Source organism: Corvus brachyrhynchos, unplaced genomic scaffold (assembly GCF_000691975.1).
Source record: "Corvus brachyrhynchos isolate BGI_N302 unplaced genomic scaffold, ASM69197v1 scaffold94, whole genome shotgun sequence".
NCBI lineage: Eukaryota > Metazoa > Chordata > Aves > Passeriformes > Corvidae > Corvus > Corvus brachyrhynchos.
This window is the reverse complement of record NW_008238330.1, coordinates 4,091,575-4,107,990: the sequence shown is the minus strand read 5'-3', so window position 1 is coordinate 4,107,990 and position 16,416 is coordinate 4,091,575. Positions and strand designations below refer to the sequence as shown.

General features: G+C 34.6%; 1 protein-coding gene across 1 annotated transcript in view; it reads right to left on the bottom strand.

The window, feature by feature from the left end:
- The window catches only part of CNTNAP2 (contactin associated protein-like 2), a 1,035,043-nt gene that overhangs the window by 515,136 nt on the left and 503,491 nt on the right, over positions 1 to 16,416 (bottom strand). Inside the window, exons 5-8 of the mRNA XM_008633839.2 lie at positions 13,775 to 13,978; positions 11,275 to 11,459; positions 7,971 to 8,114; positions 2,282 to 2,546 (exon numbers count right to left, since the gene is read on the bottom strand). Of these exons, the coding sequence (XP_008632061.1) occupies positions 2,282 to 2,546; positions 7,971 to 8,114; positions 11,275 to 11,459; positions 13,775 to 13,978 (798 nt within the window). The remainder of the gene's footprint in view (positions 1 to 2,281; positions 2,547 to 7,970; positions 8,115 to 11,274; positions 11,460 to 13,774; positions 13,979 to 16,416) is intronic.

Sequence of the window (16,416 nt, the reverse complement as noted above, 5' to 3'; positions counted from 1 at the left end):
GAATGAGAGAGGTATCTAAGGCACAACAGACAGTAGGAATGTCTCATACAAAACATAACTTTGAACTCCACACGAGTGAAGAAGCTTCAGGTACACAAGACCATTTTAATAATTATAACAATATTATTTTTCTTTTACATATTCCAAGAATAAAGTAGTGGGATGACTTATCCTGTGAAAAAGATGAAGAAGACTGATCAAGAGACTGAGAGAATTTAATGAAGAATTGAATATAGTGAAATCTCCAGCAGGTAGGAGATGCAGTTAAACAAACTAAGGAACAGTTAAGTACCCTTTTGAAGACCAAAGGATAACACGAAATAAGATGTAAGAACTCTAGATGGGATCTGCTAACACAGTGAAAAAAATATCCCTGACAAAAACTGAGCAGACAGCAGGGAAGGATCTCTGGGATACAAAGAAAACTGCTAAGAGCAGACTGCCTGATGGTAGTTCTCCATTTCCTGATTTTAAATGCAAGTCCATGTCTGCTTCATGATTCCAATGAATCACCTACTATTATCCCAATGTTTTCCCACAGCATGCTATGTAACCTCTCACGATTACTATATTTACACAAAAGTTAAACATTTTGCATTCTTTTATTCCTGCTTTTTATTTGATCACTTTAGAGAATTGCATCCCTTAATTCACTGCACTTCTATGTATTATTATTTCACTTTTACTTTTGCAAAGTGTCATCAAAGTATATAAAATTGCATCTGCCTTTCTCTCCTTGAACAAAATGCTCCCATGAATTAGGTATGAAAATCAACAAGAAAACCTTTTTCTCCTACTGTCTGATCTCTTCTAGCCATCAAGAAGCACTTCATAAAGCAGTAATTAAGTAAGGAGGTTAGCAGAGCCCAGTTACCAGTGAGAAGAGCAGGAATTCAACTGTATTCGAAAATTTGGGAGGCTAGACTCTCCTGTTTATCTGAAATCTGTGCCTGCTAAGTTGGAGCTCCCTGACTCAGTACATGCAACTTGAAGGTATTCAAGGGAAATTATGACAAATAAAACCAGACAAACCATAACTCGGTTCAGTACCTTAATGGCAGAGATGTGAAGGAACAAGACTCTGCCACCTGAACATCAGCTCAGAGCTCTCTTGTGTGAGTCCTACCAGTCACCGGCACTACACTGCTCGCCCCAGAATGAAGTACTGATGTCCCCATGTTAACTGGAAAACTGACATTAAAGCTGCTAATGTAAGCAAGTTTGTAAATTATGAGAAGCACATAGAATAAAGACTAAAAGACTTTAACTTGCTCCTGGAAAACCATGCTATTACAGGTGACAGGCAAAAATACAGCAAAGATATGAAACCCATACCAGATTTGCTAGTGGTTTTAGGTGGCTAGGCTGTGGTTTTTGTTAGTCTAATATTTTGTGATAACCAGGCTGCATTCCTCCCAGTAGAGTCTATTCATACTCTAGACGTGCAGTTATTACATAGAAGGCTGCACACGTGATTGTGTGAAATTCTCCTTTGTCAGCTGTTAAAAACAGTCAGTGAAAAAATTGTGCACCTTTTATCTATAGGACCACAGTGGTCAGAAATCTTTGTGCCAAAGGCAGACCATTTTGACTTCTAGAAAACAGGGCAGGTTTATACCATGACCTCTGTTAATTCCCTGCAGAAGAAGGGAAAAAGAAGTTTGCTGTGATATATACTGTACAACAGCAGCATTCCTTCTGCAGCCTTACCTGGCAGATGCCATATTTTGCTTTTCTATGTTCACACACACAGTTAATTTCACAGGCTCTGAAATGCCTGTTGCAACAAAATTAACAATGAAGGATTGAAATAAACCTAAGTTTTTGCAGGATAGCTATGCAGATCTAAAAAATCCATACAAATAATTATGGTATGAATGAATTTGGATTTTTAAGAGAGTTTCCTAATTATCGGGAAATGTTAGGGGCAGCCTAATTATTAGACTACTCCTAGAAAGGGAGTACATCCCCCTTTTGAAACCAAGTATTTTTGCAGAGAAAACTGCAAGACGGAAGGAAGGAAGAAAAAAGAAGAAATGCTGCCTCATGGATAAGGGGTGATTTCTTGACACAATAAGATCATTTATATATATTTTTTTAATCTAACAACTGTTTCAACATTCTTGTACCTCTTACTCAATGAAACAGTAAAGGATTTAATATAGTTGCAATATAAACTTTAAATTTTGTAAAAAGTTGTTCCAATCTCTAGGTGCACGATGATTTTAAACAACATTAACCAAAATGATACCAAATTTAAAAAAACCCAAAACACACTTACCTGATGAGATGTCTATCCGGTTCTTCTTCACCTGGGTGACGTTGATATGGACGCTGACTTTGCCCTCATTTATGTCAATCTCAACATTCCCCAGGCCATCTGCAAATTTGCTGAAGAGAAGAAGTCCACTTGGGTTCCAGGTCCGGAAAAGGAAACTGACTGAAAACAGATCCTGGCTTGGACGACCAGGAACCTCAAGGTAACTGGTGGCATTGAAAAAGACAGGCACTGTATGTGGCTCCACACAAGAAAAACTTAAATTTCCCTAAGTAAAAAACACAAAAAAAAAAAAAAAAAAAAAAAAAAAAAAAAAAGAGAAAAAAAAAAAAAAGAAAAGCAAAACCATAAGCAAAATGGTAAGATTCCACTAAATCCATAGCTACCTCTAGAAAAATATTCTAGATTTCATTCAGCCTAAAGACTACTGTGATCAATGCATGATGCATCTAAAGATGTGCTATTAATGTTACCATTGTTGTTACTACTGTAATAGTTACTGATGGTTCTGGTATTTTTTCTAGCAGTGTCCATTATATTTTGTACTGTACATATACAAAATAAAAGGCAGTCTGCCCTGAAGAGCTGTAGTCTAAGAAGCAGCTTAGATGAAAGCATTAATTTTTCTAGTTAAAAGGTAAATTTATCACAGATAAACTTGGGCTTGTCTGTGGTCCTCATAGAAACCTGTAAGAGAACAGTATAAAAAATGAGTGAAGGTTTCCAAATACCCTGATATCAATGAGTCAATCAATACAATTCATGATTCTCCAAAAGAATGATGTATAATACCTGAAGAGTCATCCTCTCTGTTATGTTTTCTACTAAGTGATACCACAAATGCTAATACTTCAATTCATGAAGCAGAAGGATTTGGTGTAGCTGATTGTGAACAACACTTAATATTTTTGGATAGTAAATAATTTTCTCTGTAAAAGAAACTAGTTTCCACACTTTAAAATTTGATTCTTCAGGAAATTCACAAAAGATCCAGTCAACTTTATTGATCTACAAGGCTTTAAAGTGTATCTGTAAACAAGACTAGAATTAGGGACATGAATTTTTCACTCTGGTTCTCATGTCACTTCTTGCAACAAAAGACCAAATTGGTAGGATGCATTACCATTTTTTTTCCTTAGAAATCATAGGTACTTTGTAGTAATCTATGTCCAGAATTAACTTATTACTGCATGAATGCAAATATAACAGGAAAATTCCTCTGCTGAAGAATTCCTATAATATGTGGCAAAGTGGATCATGTCCTGTGGTAAGGCTTTCTCATGCACTGTTACAGGTGGATATGTGGCACTTACAGTTCTACTTGGGAAGGAAGAAGTATATCTGATGCAGTATAGATATTATTACTATAATCAAGATAGCAATTCCTCTGATATTTATTTGTTCATTAAAAAATATTAAGGCTTGAACAATATTTTTGGAGGTACATAGATATTTAGAGATGTGGTCCATCTTCGCAGTGTTCAGAATCCATGTAGAAGTCAGTCATCATCTTTATTGTATAATTATTTTTAAATTCCATATTACTGACTTACTGATTTAGGCTTTTATGTCACATTTCTGTATTTGTAATGTATAAATGCATCTGAAAGTTCATCTTGAGGGAAAGTAGAGAATTTGGAAGCAAGATAGGATATTTGTACTTGAAAATGTGTAGGAGGAAAGACCTAAGTAAATTTCTTTAAGACGTAATTATATTCAATCAAAGATAATGGATTACATCAATAAGCAAGTTTTAGCACTCATTTGCCAATGTCCAAACCCATCACTTTTTAAAAGAATATCCCATCAGGAAACACCTTATCTGTATCATAGTGAGATACAACTGGTGTGGCAGACTCAGCTTCTTACATAGGATTTCCATGTAAAAACCCAAATGAATAAAAATAATATTTTCTTGACCCCTAGGATAAATACTTGGATTACTCTGCATAACAACTTCTTTTTCCTACAGAACATCAGAAGTTTTACAGAGTCTACCTCTAAAGGCCAGTAGAATTAGCAGTAGCTAGACTATCAATTTGGCAGCTTCTGGGATCAATTATGAAACACTGATATTTTCAGTAATTTGGAACTAGAGAAGACATTTATTTAAATTGATCTCCTAGATTTGTTCCTAAACTGAAATAGAAATGGGTAACTCATTTGTTTGAGTAGTTTTAATCTGAACATTTCCAAGTTTGCTACAGAATACTTGTGCTTAAACCACAAATTTTGCACACAGAAAAAAAAAGGTGGGGAGTGTCTGAAATACCCTCTGTAACCCTTGGCTATCATTCTCAGTGTAATGGTCACCTTGTGCATAGAAACAACTTCTGTTACTTTGTTAAGGCTGTCCTGTGTAGACATGGAAGGCTACATCATTCTTTGAGAGATGTCATCTCACGGTTCAGTCACAGATAGCAATTAAGCAGTGCTCAGAGAGCATTCCTTTTAAGAGTTCCTTTTGCTGCCTTGTTACCAAGAGGAACTAACAATTTCCTCATTACAAGAAGGCTTTTATATCCAATTGACACTCTTCTGTCATCCTGATGTTTTCGGTACTTGCATGTATAACACCTATTAATGTTAATGGCACTGAATGCATTCAAATCCTTTTTCACATCAGTGAATGCATTTCCCATGAATAGCCTAGCAGCATTAAAAATTTCTTGAGAAAGTAACACGTAGTTCTAATTTCTCTGCTAGTTAGCATTTTCCCTACTGAGCTATTCAGATTAATATGAACTGGATTTTTGATCCCCTCTATGACTGTAGTTCACAAGATGAGTCCTCTTTTAAGTACAGCCCATCTTATATGGATTGCTCACTAGTTCTAGGTCAAGAGATCGAGTTAATCTGCAGCTTGTCTCTACAATAGCCTCCTCATTTTTCAAAGAGAATGAGGTCCTTTTCTGTAGATTCAGAGTGACATGCTGAATAGTTTTCTGTGCAATGACATCTGGAAGTCAAATATATACTGTGCATTTATATTGAAAGTCTTGGTCTTATCAGAGAATTTTTCATACTACATTGATAGGGAAAAGGTAAAAACAACTTAATTTGTGTAGCTTGAGCTGTGTATGGTGATCTTTCATCTATGTGGCAAACTAGATTCATGTTTACTTATAAATCAATTTTGCCTATCCACATTCAAACATTATCCCTTGTGTAAAATACTACTGTAAATAGTTTTCCCAATTAAAAGACCTACTGGCTGAATAGGAAGCCCCCAGAAGACAAGTAATGATTTTATTAAGACTACACTACCTGTTAAACAAGAGTGGATCATACAGTACAGCCAGTGCACTGCACGCTAATGCCACCTCAAATATCACAAAAGAATTAAAAAAAAAATTCCCCTTTACTCTCTGAATCTAAACCAAATATGTTACTAAAGTCAGGTTTGGACTTTATTTAAATTTAGAATACTTTTAATTTGTCTTTTGATCCTTACTCTTCAATAAAGCAAAAGGATGACTGGTGGTGCTTTTTTGTTCATAACATGTATGCATATGAGACATAATTTTTTTAAATTTAATTTTTTTCAGAGACAAATAAAGATCATCTCCATCTTATCATCTCTGATTTCCTGGGCCTCCTCACTGTGCATAATTAATTTGTCAAGTCCCTTTCACTGCGTGACTTGTGAAATTCATCTTCATCTAGGAATATAATTTTCTTTTGTTTCACAGCACTTAAAATCCTTCTCTACTCTGAATTTATGCTTCCTTTGTGATATTTCTCACAACCACACTGATTACTTTGCTTGTATTCAGCCTCATATTGTGTGCGTTATGCCTTTTAAGATAATACACTATTTGGGGCAAGGTGTGTTTCATGTTATGGGTTTGTACAGAATCTCCTACAATGGAGCTTTGGACACGTGTTGGACTGCTTGAGTGACATCATCATAAACATGCTTAACAACAACAATAGCTTCAAACAAGTCTATTTCTATTGCTAAATCATGCTAAAAACTAGGTGAAAAAATGGTTTTGTAAAAAACATAAAAATCCATGTTGATTTAGTTAGAGTAAAATTGATTATACTTATGAAGAGCTGAAGCAAGTATTCCTACTGAAAACAAAGGTCACTTCTATTTTTATAGTCATTCTCAGAATTGGAAATCAACGGAATCATCAAATTAAACTGGCACATTATCACCTCTTGATGTGGCACTAATACTGCCAGAGCTTCTTATGAGGATTTTACTTTCATGTTATGGGCAACAGAATTTTAAAAGCAAAGAAAGAAAGAAAGAAAGACAATCAGAAATACGATTTTTCCGAGACTTTAGATGTCTGCTAGCTATGCCACACTTTTGAGAGGCTAGGACTTTAGAGGATAGGATTTGCACTATAGGAACTTCTTAAGCAACACTTCTGTTCGGAAAGAGACTTTAAGAATATGTCCTACTAACTTGCAGTGGACTTGATTGTGCAAAATGGAAAGATTGCTCCTGTACAAAGATTCTTTTTTAAATCAGGTATCAATCTTTCAAAATCATGGTTATATTACAGCTGAAAATGCCCGGCAGGAAGGAAATCACATGTAATTTTGAAAAAAAAACCCTAAAAAAATCAAAGTTTCATGAGTTCATGAGATTGGGTTGAAAAAATTTTAAAAGTGGGATCTTACTGCATGGAATATATATCATATTCTTTCCCTTTGACAATACTGTAGAAATTAATGTATAGAAAAGGTTATAGATGTCAGGCTGCATTACTGAATTTGTAAGGGAAAACATCACATACTCAAGACTATCACTTGGATTTCCTTGACGATTTAGCCATAATGTTCATAGTTACATGAAGTTTCAGTTTTACTGTCCAAGGATAATCAATACTTTGCGTGACATCATCACTGCATATGTACAGCCCTACAATTTGTTACATAAAGGAAAATGAAATAGTGCAAACCTATGTATTGTTAGCAGGAATTTTTGAAGTCTGTAAGCTTATGCAGAAGAAAGGCTTAAAAAGTTATTTGAACAATCTCAAAGTTATGGCAATAATACATTTATTTCTTACCCACATTGCCTTTACATGCCAGCAAGCATTTTCAGGAACACTTAGAGCTTTAAAAACACAGGAATTAAAGTATATTCTTTCTTAATCACCCTGCCCATAAAGCCACAAGTCTGAACATGAAAGCAACTATGAACACTTAAGCCACAGCAAAAATAGAATAAAATGCTAATAAGCTCTGTAATGTTAATAAGCAAATAATGATTTTTGAGTATAATGTCTTGAGGTTTTTCAGACGTATCAAAAAAGACTGTAGAAGTATTCTCATCCAAAGCCTTTTGCACACCAGCAATCCAACTAGCTCAGCAGGGATGGAATATTATCAGGATTTGAAAGCCAAAAGAAAGCTGCAATTCATTTAATAATAAATCTTGTCTGCACTGGTTTTGGACTACTATAATTTGAGAAGAAAGGGAAAAGGCAATTAATGGCTCAGTTGATTTTTTTAAAAAAGAAAAAAAAGCTATCTGACTGACACTAAAGGTTAATTTTTGAAAGGTGAAACAAGACCCCCAAAATAAAATGCTCATACATGTGGTAAAATTTGTTTTGTGCTTTATATTATTCCAGTATATCACAAGAATATCAGCAACACACCCTCAAAAACCTTCTAGTCTTTAGAAAGAGAAGCAGAAGTGTAGATGACCCTGAAATTATGCTCTTACCACATTTGAAGGTTCCAATTTCTTCCTCTTGGCAAGGTCAGTGATATTATTGCCATTGTAGTTGATGCTCTCCATACAGCCTTTGAAATTCTTCCTACTGTTAGAACTTGGTTTGCCAGAAAAAGGCATACCTCCAAAGGTTATCTTCAAATGAAACAGAAAATGGTAAATAGTTACTGGAAGGCAAAGACTTTTAAACAATTTTGCTGTAGATATATGTGCTTTCTTTGAACACTCAACCACGGCAAAGAAGAGAGATGGCTACACTGTTTACAGGAAAACGATATATCAAAATAAATACTGCAAAAGCAGAAAAAGAAGTAATGAATTTCAAATATTTATGGTAGCCAAACCCAAGTATTATTCCAATTGTCCAAATAGTGAACAGACATGCCTAACAGTTATTCGTACATGAACTGCTCCTCTGATTGCTACCAGAAAATAAGCATTTCAAACAAAGAAATTGGAATAAATTTCCATCACAGTATTTTTCTAAACAAAAGTAGACATAAAATTAGCCAGATAATCTGATTCAAATCATTCACTCAGCTCTAACCGTGTGCCAGAGCTCAGACTACCACAGCAGTGGTGCCCTCCAATATGGCATGTTATTCTCCCTTAATGTTTATATATCTATTTAATCCAGAAGAATTTACATAGTTAAAGACACAATCCCCTCTTAAACAGAAGGACTTTTTACTACCATGCTTTTGTCATGTAGTTGTAGTTAATGAGGAGTTATCCCTTGATTTAGCTGGTCAAATAATCTCCTTAGAGAAGATGAAGACAACCACTGCAAAGACTCAGTCATCAAACTGAAGCAGGAATTGTTTTTGTCTTACAGCTAAATTTCATTACCCTGGTTAATTGATTCTGGGTTATGCATAATCTATAGTGCTAAAAAACTTAGAAAACCAAATATTTACATTCTGAAAGTGTTAATCTCTCATGAAGTCTTTCTCTGTCACTCCATAGAGACTGTACAGATCTCTATCACACCATGGTCTTTATGGAAATGACTGGAAGTGAATAATGTTACATGTTTTCATTAATATTTTGCAGCCCAAATGCCGAGAATAAGGGGCTCATGAGATTAGTTGCTGCAATCTATGTTAGGTAATTATATCCATTAGATGATGGCATAAATAGTAATGACACCTTGCTTTTCTGCCTCGCAAATGCTCAGAAAAATATCAATTTGTAGTCTGCTGCTGAGATTTGGCAGAATTAAGCTTTTAAACATTATTCATTGTCAATTCCATTTGTTATTACCAACAGCAGGAAAACAGAGCTCTAGGGTGACATTTTCCATTTTGAAAGCATGTAAGATACCACTTTCTACCCCAAAGAAGCAGCTTCCACTTGTCATATACAAGGAACTAAAGCTATACAGCTGAAATATAAAACCTTTATAAATCACACACACCAGCTTTGTAAAAGTCGTGTGGACACATCCTTAGGTATTTTAAATTTACATGACTTGACTTTAGACAAGTTACAGTACTTCACATGGACAATGTGACCAATATTTTAATGGTTGTCAAATATTTTATGCATATTATAGTCATGTGTTTGGATTAAAGTAACTGGAAAAAAAAGAATTTTGAAGAAAAGACAAAGCAAAGAACACATATTGTGACAGTGAACTAAGAATGGGACTATTTTTTGATCTTGAAAATGCAATCAGAACTAATTCTCATTCTTCTTTTTATGTTTACTTAACTTTTCTGAAAGAGATTAACCTGGAAACAGTTTTTTCTATGAAAAATAGTTTTTTTTCTTTTGGCCTTATTCCCTGTTAATCACAAAAGCAACACTTTTAAATTTAGTCTGTGATGTCTAAGCCCTAAACCAGTGAGATAAGTGAGAGGAAAGGAAGGAGAAGAGGTTATGTCTCTTGAGCTTATAGGAACCACAGAAATGTATACACACACACTCAAGTTCGATTAAACACAGGGATCCATGTATATGGAGAATTAAATGTATGTTTGAGAACTGCCAGTAAGATCTTTTAATGCAGAGAGGATGGGAAGGTGAATGCACTGAATTCAGCTCTTACTAGGATTCACTTATTGTACGCAATATATTTGTTATGGAAACATTATATATATATATATAATATATATATATAAAAATATAAAAATGATGTGCACAAATTGCACAACCCTGGCTTATGGCATTCAGCCTAAGTTTTTCTGTAGTTCACTCACTTGAAAACCTTTAATAAAATCTATTTATGTGCTTTAAGTAGTTCAGTTCAGATCTTCAGTGCTCAATAAGTAATAGACGTACAGGCAAATTTACTTGTTATTTTCTCATTAGAACTCCCAAAAAATAATGTATTCATAAAGATTTGTTGGAATATAATCAAATATTTGACTCAGAAGCATTTACAATTATAAGTACTTTTTTCAAATATTCATATATCAAATATGATCAAAAAATTGAAAAAATATCAATACACAAGTTAATTCAAACTTTTTTCCATGACATCATTTATAAGTGTGGAAATTACATATTTGGTGCAGCCAACCATATTAATTCTCACTAGGAACAGTAAAGAGTATAAGAACATATTACACAAAAATTGCAATAACCAACACGTCGAACTTTGTGCAACAGCTTAGAAGAGCTGAACAAGTTCATAATACCTGAAGCTGTAGTGTAATCAAACAACAAATCCACATTTAATTAGTACTAACACTTGTGTGAATTAACCTGATTGATTAAACAAGTTTTCTTACAACTTTCCTAACTCTTCATTGCTTCTTTCTAGAAAGAAGTTACTGATGCCATATTTGTGAAAATACAAGGAAGTATCTCCCTAAGACAGGACAGATCAAGATCTGCATTAATAACAAGGTTCTAATGTTCTTCCTTTGCTAAAAATAAATACTGACACCACAGATTAACGCTTTCTGATTCAAGTGCAAAATTATCACCTGAGTGGAACAACTGATTGCACCATACTTTTTTTAATATACTTCCTGCTTAGAGCAGCTGCTTTTAGAGATTTTTAAAATTGTGTATGCCTAACTTGCTGAACAACACAGATCTCCCACTTTGAAACAAAGGGCTGAGATGATTGTTACACCATATGGGACTTGGTAGGCTAATTAAGAGAAACATAATTTGTACTTGAGAGACAACACCATTGGAAAGAGAATTTCAGGAAATGTAAGGGAATAAGTAATCAAAGAAACTATGAAAAAGTAACAAAACCTCTTAAATTATGTTAGCTTTCTTACTGTACCTATCTTTACAAAACCAATTTGAATGAAAAGAAAGAACTTTCACTCTTTACCTCGTAGTCCAGGTCCAGGTAATCAAATTCTCCATTGGTTCTGAAGTGCTGCATGTGTCTGTCGAGGGTGAGATTGATGTTCCTCCCGTGGCGCTCTATGATGATGGAGTGCCAGTGGTGATCATCCAAGAGGCTGCCTGTCGTCACATATGTATGGCCAAAAATAGAGCCAAGCTGGTTGCTGCCTGAGAACAGAAACAATAGCATTTCTCACCTCATACTAGTTAGGGAAACATTTTCCTCTTTCTTTGTCAATGTTTCACCTGAATCATACCAGACATGCAGTAAACTAGAGTAAGTCAGTCTGCTATGAAGTTGAGATTTGCCCAGTGGAGAGTTGCTGCCACAAATACAAACAGCTAGACCAAATACAGCGAGCATCTGATCACTGATCTGTATGAATATATGTATAAATTCATAATAGCAGTTATTTGGAGATGAACCAGGAAGCAATACCAATTCCAAGTTGTAAAGTTGTTTACATCTAGGGTTTTCTACCTTCAATCCTACACTAAAGAAAAGAAAAGCGTCACCTCTGGGCCAGATCCTGAGCTGCATTGAAACTGTACTGATTTATGACTGCTGAGGAGAACATGGATCCTGATAACAGATTTTGACAACAAAAAGCCTTTTCACTCTTGAATTCTATGTTTTGTGGCCTCCACCACTATCACTTTACCAGTAAGCAGAGGTGAAAATGCTCAATGCAGACTGAGTTAACAGCAGCAGAAAACCATCTTCTGCTAATACAGCTTATTTTGGTCTCTTCTCCTGAAGCAATCTTCCTGTTCTGGAAGTCAAACTACTAGCAAGAGCATAGCTTTGCAATTCTCTGCTGTGTTATCCAGGGGGTTTTGCCAGTGCAGCTGTGCTAGTCAGAGATCACATCTCATTGCCATCTGACTGACACAGCTAAGCCAGCAAAGGTTGATAGCACAGATCCCAACTGAAGCAGCAAATGACTAATTCAGCAGTAAGTGTGAAATATTGCTGCACTGCTCAATAATTCAATGCAATCTTCCATGTTCTGAAAACTTAAAGGGACCTAAGCATTTCTGAGGCTGAGAATTTCTTACCCTCAAGAATGCTTGCAAGTCAGACATTAAGGTTTGTGCATGCTGAAAACACATTTTGGCAAATAACACTTCCATGGCTTAAGACATTACTTCCCTAGAAATGACCATCCTGCCTTTATGCTGATGGCCAATGGTCCTGTTGGTTAAAAAATAGAATAGAATCACATGCATATCATTGAGCCTCAGTTTCTTCAACACAAAGTCAAATGCAGTGCAAAGTGAAACCCAAATCCACTTCTGTCTCCCCATCCTTCCCCCAGTCCCTGGTATATGAAACTAAGTCACTGGATCTCACCAGGCAAGATGAGCATTCTTTTCTACTGTCTCTGATGCAAAGACAATACTCTCAGGCAGAGGAATAATAATAATAATAATAATAATACCATAAAGCATTACTTCTGTTTATTGAGTATGTGTCACAGGGCCTAGTCCCATTTATCAGCCTAATGATTTAAGAACATCCTTACCAAACTCATATATGGAAATTATAATAGCTTATAAACACAGTCTGTGCTGAAGAATATAGAGGAACAGGAAATGAAAGGGTTACTACTGCAATTAAAATTGTTAAAAATAGGTAACTGCTATAGGAAGGTGTGCTTTCTCATCATCTGTTCATGTTGATCGTTAGAAAAAGAACAAGAGAAAATGCTAGTGGAAATAAGTACCATTCAATGTAAATAACAAAAGGAACAATTTAGTCTTCACATGTCTGTAAGAGAACTAAGGAAAGTTGCATGAAATCTTCTTCTAAAGTTCTTTTGTTTGAATGGAAAAAATACCTGAAACCAGATAAATGTAGATTTTTTTCATAATAAATGTACTTTATAAATCCAGTCACTTATGATCCTGTTGTCCTCCACTGGGAGGACTGGAACTAGAGTAATATATATAGGCTTTCATCATAAGATTGCCTGATAAAACAATCTCTTTTCCTTTCTTAGTCCTCTTTCTTAGGCTCTAGGAAGGCTGCTGAACTATAACTCCATGTGGCCTGTAGCTTCCTAGACCGACACTTTTTTTTTCCTGCAAGGTTCCTTAGGGTGACCTTTATTCTTCCACACGTGATGACAGTGTCCTTCTCTCACACAAAGCCACAGCTAAGGCCAAATATAATTCCAGCAAGCTTTTTTTTTTTGTTTGTAGTAATGACAATATATTGCTGATCTTGCTTTTTTGTATGATCTTCTTTTCACAGTATCTCACACAGGGTAAAAAGGACAGGGTGGAACTAAACACACACTACATCCCACCTGCCCCCCCCCACCCAACATATAGAAAGGGAATTAACAACATTTTCAACAAATTATCTGATTAGATTATTTGGCTTATCATATTACTGTGGGAATGAGGATGAAAGATTTGACCTAAAATTTTTGTGGGACAGCTAAAAACTACCACAAAACTAAACAATCAAAACATACCTAAATTTAAATTTAGGACAAGTTTGGCTTTCTTCAGTTCCAAGGTGATATAGTCTCCTTGCTGTCCTTCTCCATGGAAGATTACACCTTCGCTTTCGGAGGTCTTAAATTTCAGAGAGATGACATCTTTCAGTGTTTTCATTTTCTTGTTCCTGAATCTGTATGGTAACACCACATGGCCATCAAAATTGATAACATCAGCCCCTAAAGGAAAAAACAAATAACGTCATTGATGAGTGATCGTATATTCCTGTGGCCACTGGAAAAACAGACATGCCAAATGCAGATTATACCTGAACAGAATAAAAAATGTGCAAGTGTGATAGGGCATTGTAAGTATATTTTCTTTTGACAATAATTTAATACCATAAAAAGTAGGGACCAGGCAGAATATTAATTTAATCCACAGAATGCAAAAATAAAAACAAACCAGATTTGGGAGGACAAAAGCTACAACCCGTAGTCAATAACTTTCATTTTCTCCCAAATATAATTGCTACCATGTATGTTTTCCTAATTAAAGCTCAAAATGAAAGGTAAATGTCTGAGAGGTCATTCATAAATCATTCGATACTTCTTTAAAATTCACTATAGGTATCTGTAAGGACTGTAAACAGTAAAACATGAGCTCAGATGATCTGCCTGGCAATTTTAGATTTTATGTAAAACATAGATATTTGCCTTGTCTATTCCAGGAAATGGTGTGTAAGTTGTCACCTCAACTAATTTTGAGAAGAAAAAGAAAACCTTTCATTTGAACTAATTTTTGTTTCATGTTTGGTTTTGTTCAAAATATGTGAAAACTGAGGGATGCAAACATTTAAGGTCAATGCAAAATTCAAATAAATATTGCATAATAACACTACAAAATTTCATGTTGTCTTATTTTCATGACTTAATCTCTACTCTAAAGAAAGAACAAAAATTTCCACAATTTTCTGGATGCTAGAACCACAGTAAAAATAACTGCAGAACTGGATTCCATTCAACACATGCATTTATGTGGAATATTGAATCTTTTAACTTAAGCTGAGTTCTGTAAAAGATTTCAAACAGATATTTATTTACCTCTAAAAATTTATAGAGATTTAAGAAATCCCCTTAAACTGCTAATAATCAATCACCAGTGTCTTAGCTACTATTTGTATGAGCATTTCATCCTCATTGTTGACAACTAACAATTTGAATAATCATTAAGTAAAATCCTTATAAAAGAATTAATAAGAAAATATTCTTTTTTTTAAAGAAAAAAAAAATCCACCCATGTTCTTCAAAAGCATTTACACTTCTTATTGACATACCATATTCATTCATGCTCTGAATGAAAAGAAGGATGGCATTTTTTCATATGTTCTTCAACCACTGATTTTTGCCTTCTTCTGTGGTCTGCTCTTCAGTGATTGTTTGCAACTTTTTAAAATTCCTAACTTGTTTTTGTTATTATGGTGGTAATTAATTTAAATCTTTCATCCCCTCTCAAAAAACACAAACACATTTCTGTTGTGTAATTAACACAGAAGACTGTTTCAAAACTCTGTTAAAAGACTATGTATACTATGCCTAACTGCCTATATTTCAATTTGAATTTACATGGCCAAGTCTGCCTAAGCCTGCAAAGACTTCTGATGAAATGATAAACTGTTATCCCCTTATTGTTTATGCCAACTAATTGTGAAGGGTTTTATCCGGTACGTAAAATATGAGCCTTACAAATTGGCTGCGATATCCCATAATTATCACCATGTATCTCACTTTTTGTCAGAATGCAGCCATATATATTAGAAATATCACTTTTCTTTATAAAACACATCTTAAAATGCAAATTTTAATTATAAATAAGTATTAAGCTTTAGGAGAACTAAAATCCTCAGCCTGATCTGGTTCTTCTAAATGACAAATTTCAGGCATGGGAACCAGCTCAAAATTAAATATCAAAATGGTATTTTTAATTTGTAGTGCAATAAATCTGTTTAGAAGTTATCAGCATGAAAGAGGGGTGCAGATGCAGAAGTATTCAGAAGCAGCAACATGGCATTTCAGAAGTGGGGTTATCATGATTCAAGTAGATCCACTACTTCTGGAATGATTGCTTTTTATAAGAAACAAAGAAAATTGTTAGAAAAATACTGTAACAAAGATTATACGAACCAATTGGTTTTGTTTGCTTTACAAGCTGTCAAGAGATCTGAGAAATTCATTCTTGAGATTTTTGTATGTAGTTTTTGGAAAAAAACACCAAACTTTTAGAAAAACATGAAATCTATTTATAGGAAAAAAAACCCCCAAAAAACCAGCATGATAGTCATTCTTTTATCACAAGAATCATACTTTTATGTAAAGCAAATTTGCTATAGAGATCCTGCACTTTTGAATCTACATAGAACTGCCTGGCACAAGTGTTATAAATGAATAAAAATTGATGGACATTACAGCTTAAGTAACCTTCTTACCAAATATACATCATAAAAATATGATTCCACATGCAATGTCTGAGATTGTCTTCCATAAAATTTCTTAGATGGTTACAGAAACTGCTATGGGTATGGTGTATACCAGCTTTCCCCTAAGCCCAGCTGGTACCACTTTGTAACATCAGCAAAAGTTGCTTTAATAGTCAGGTATCTGACCCAGAGCTGATCAGG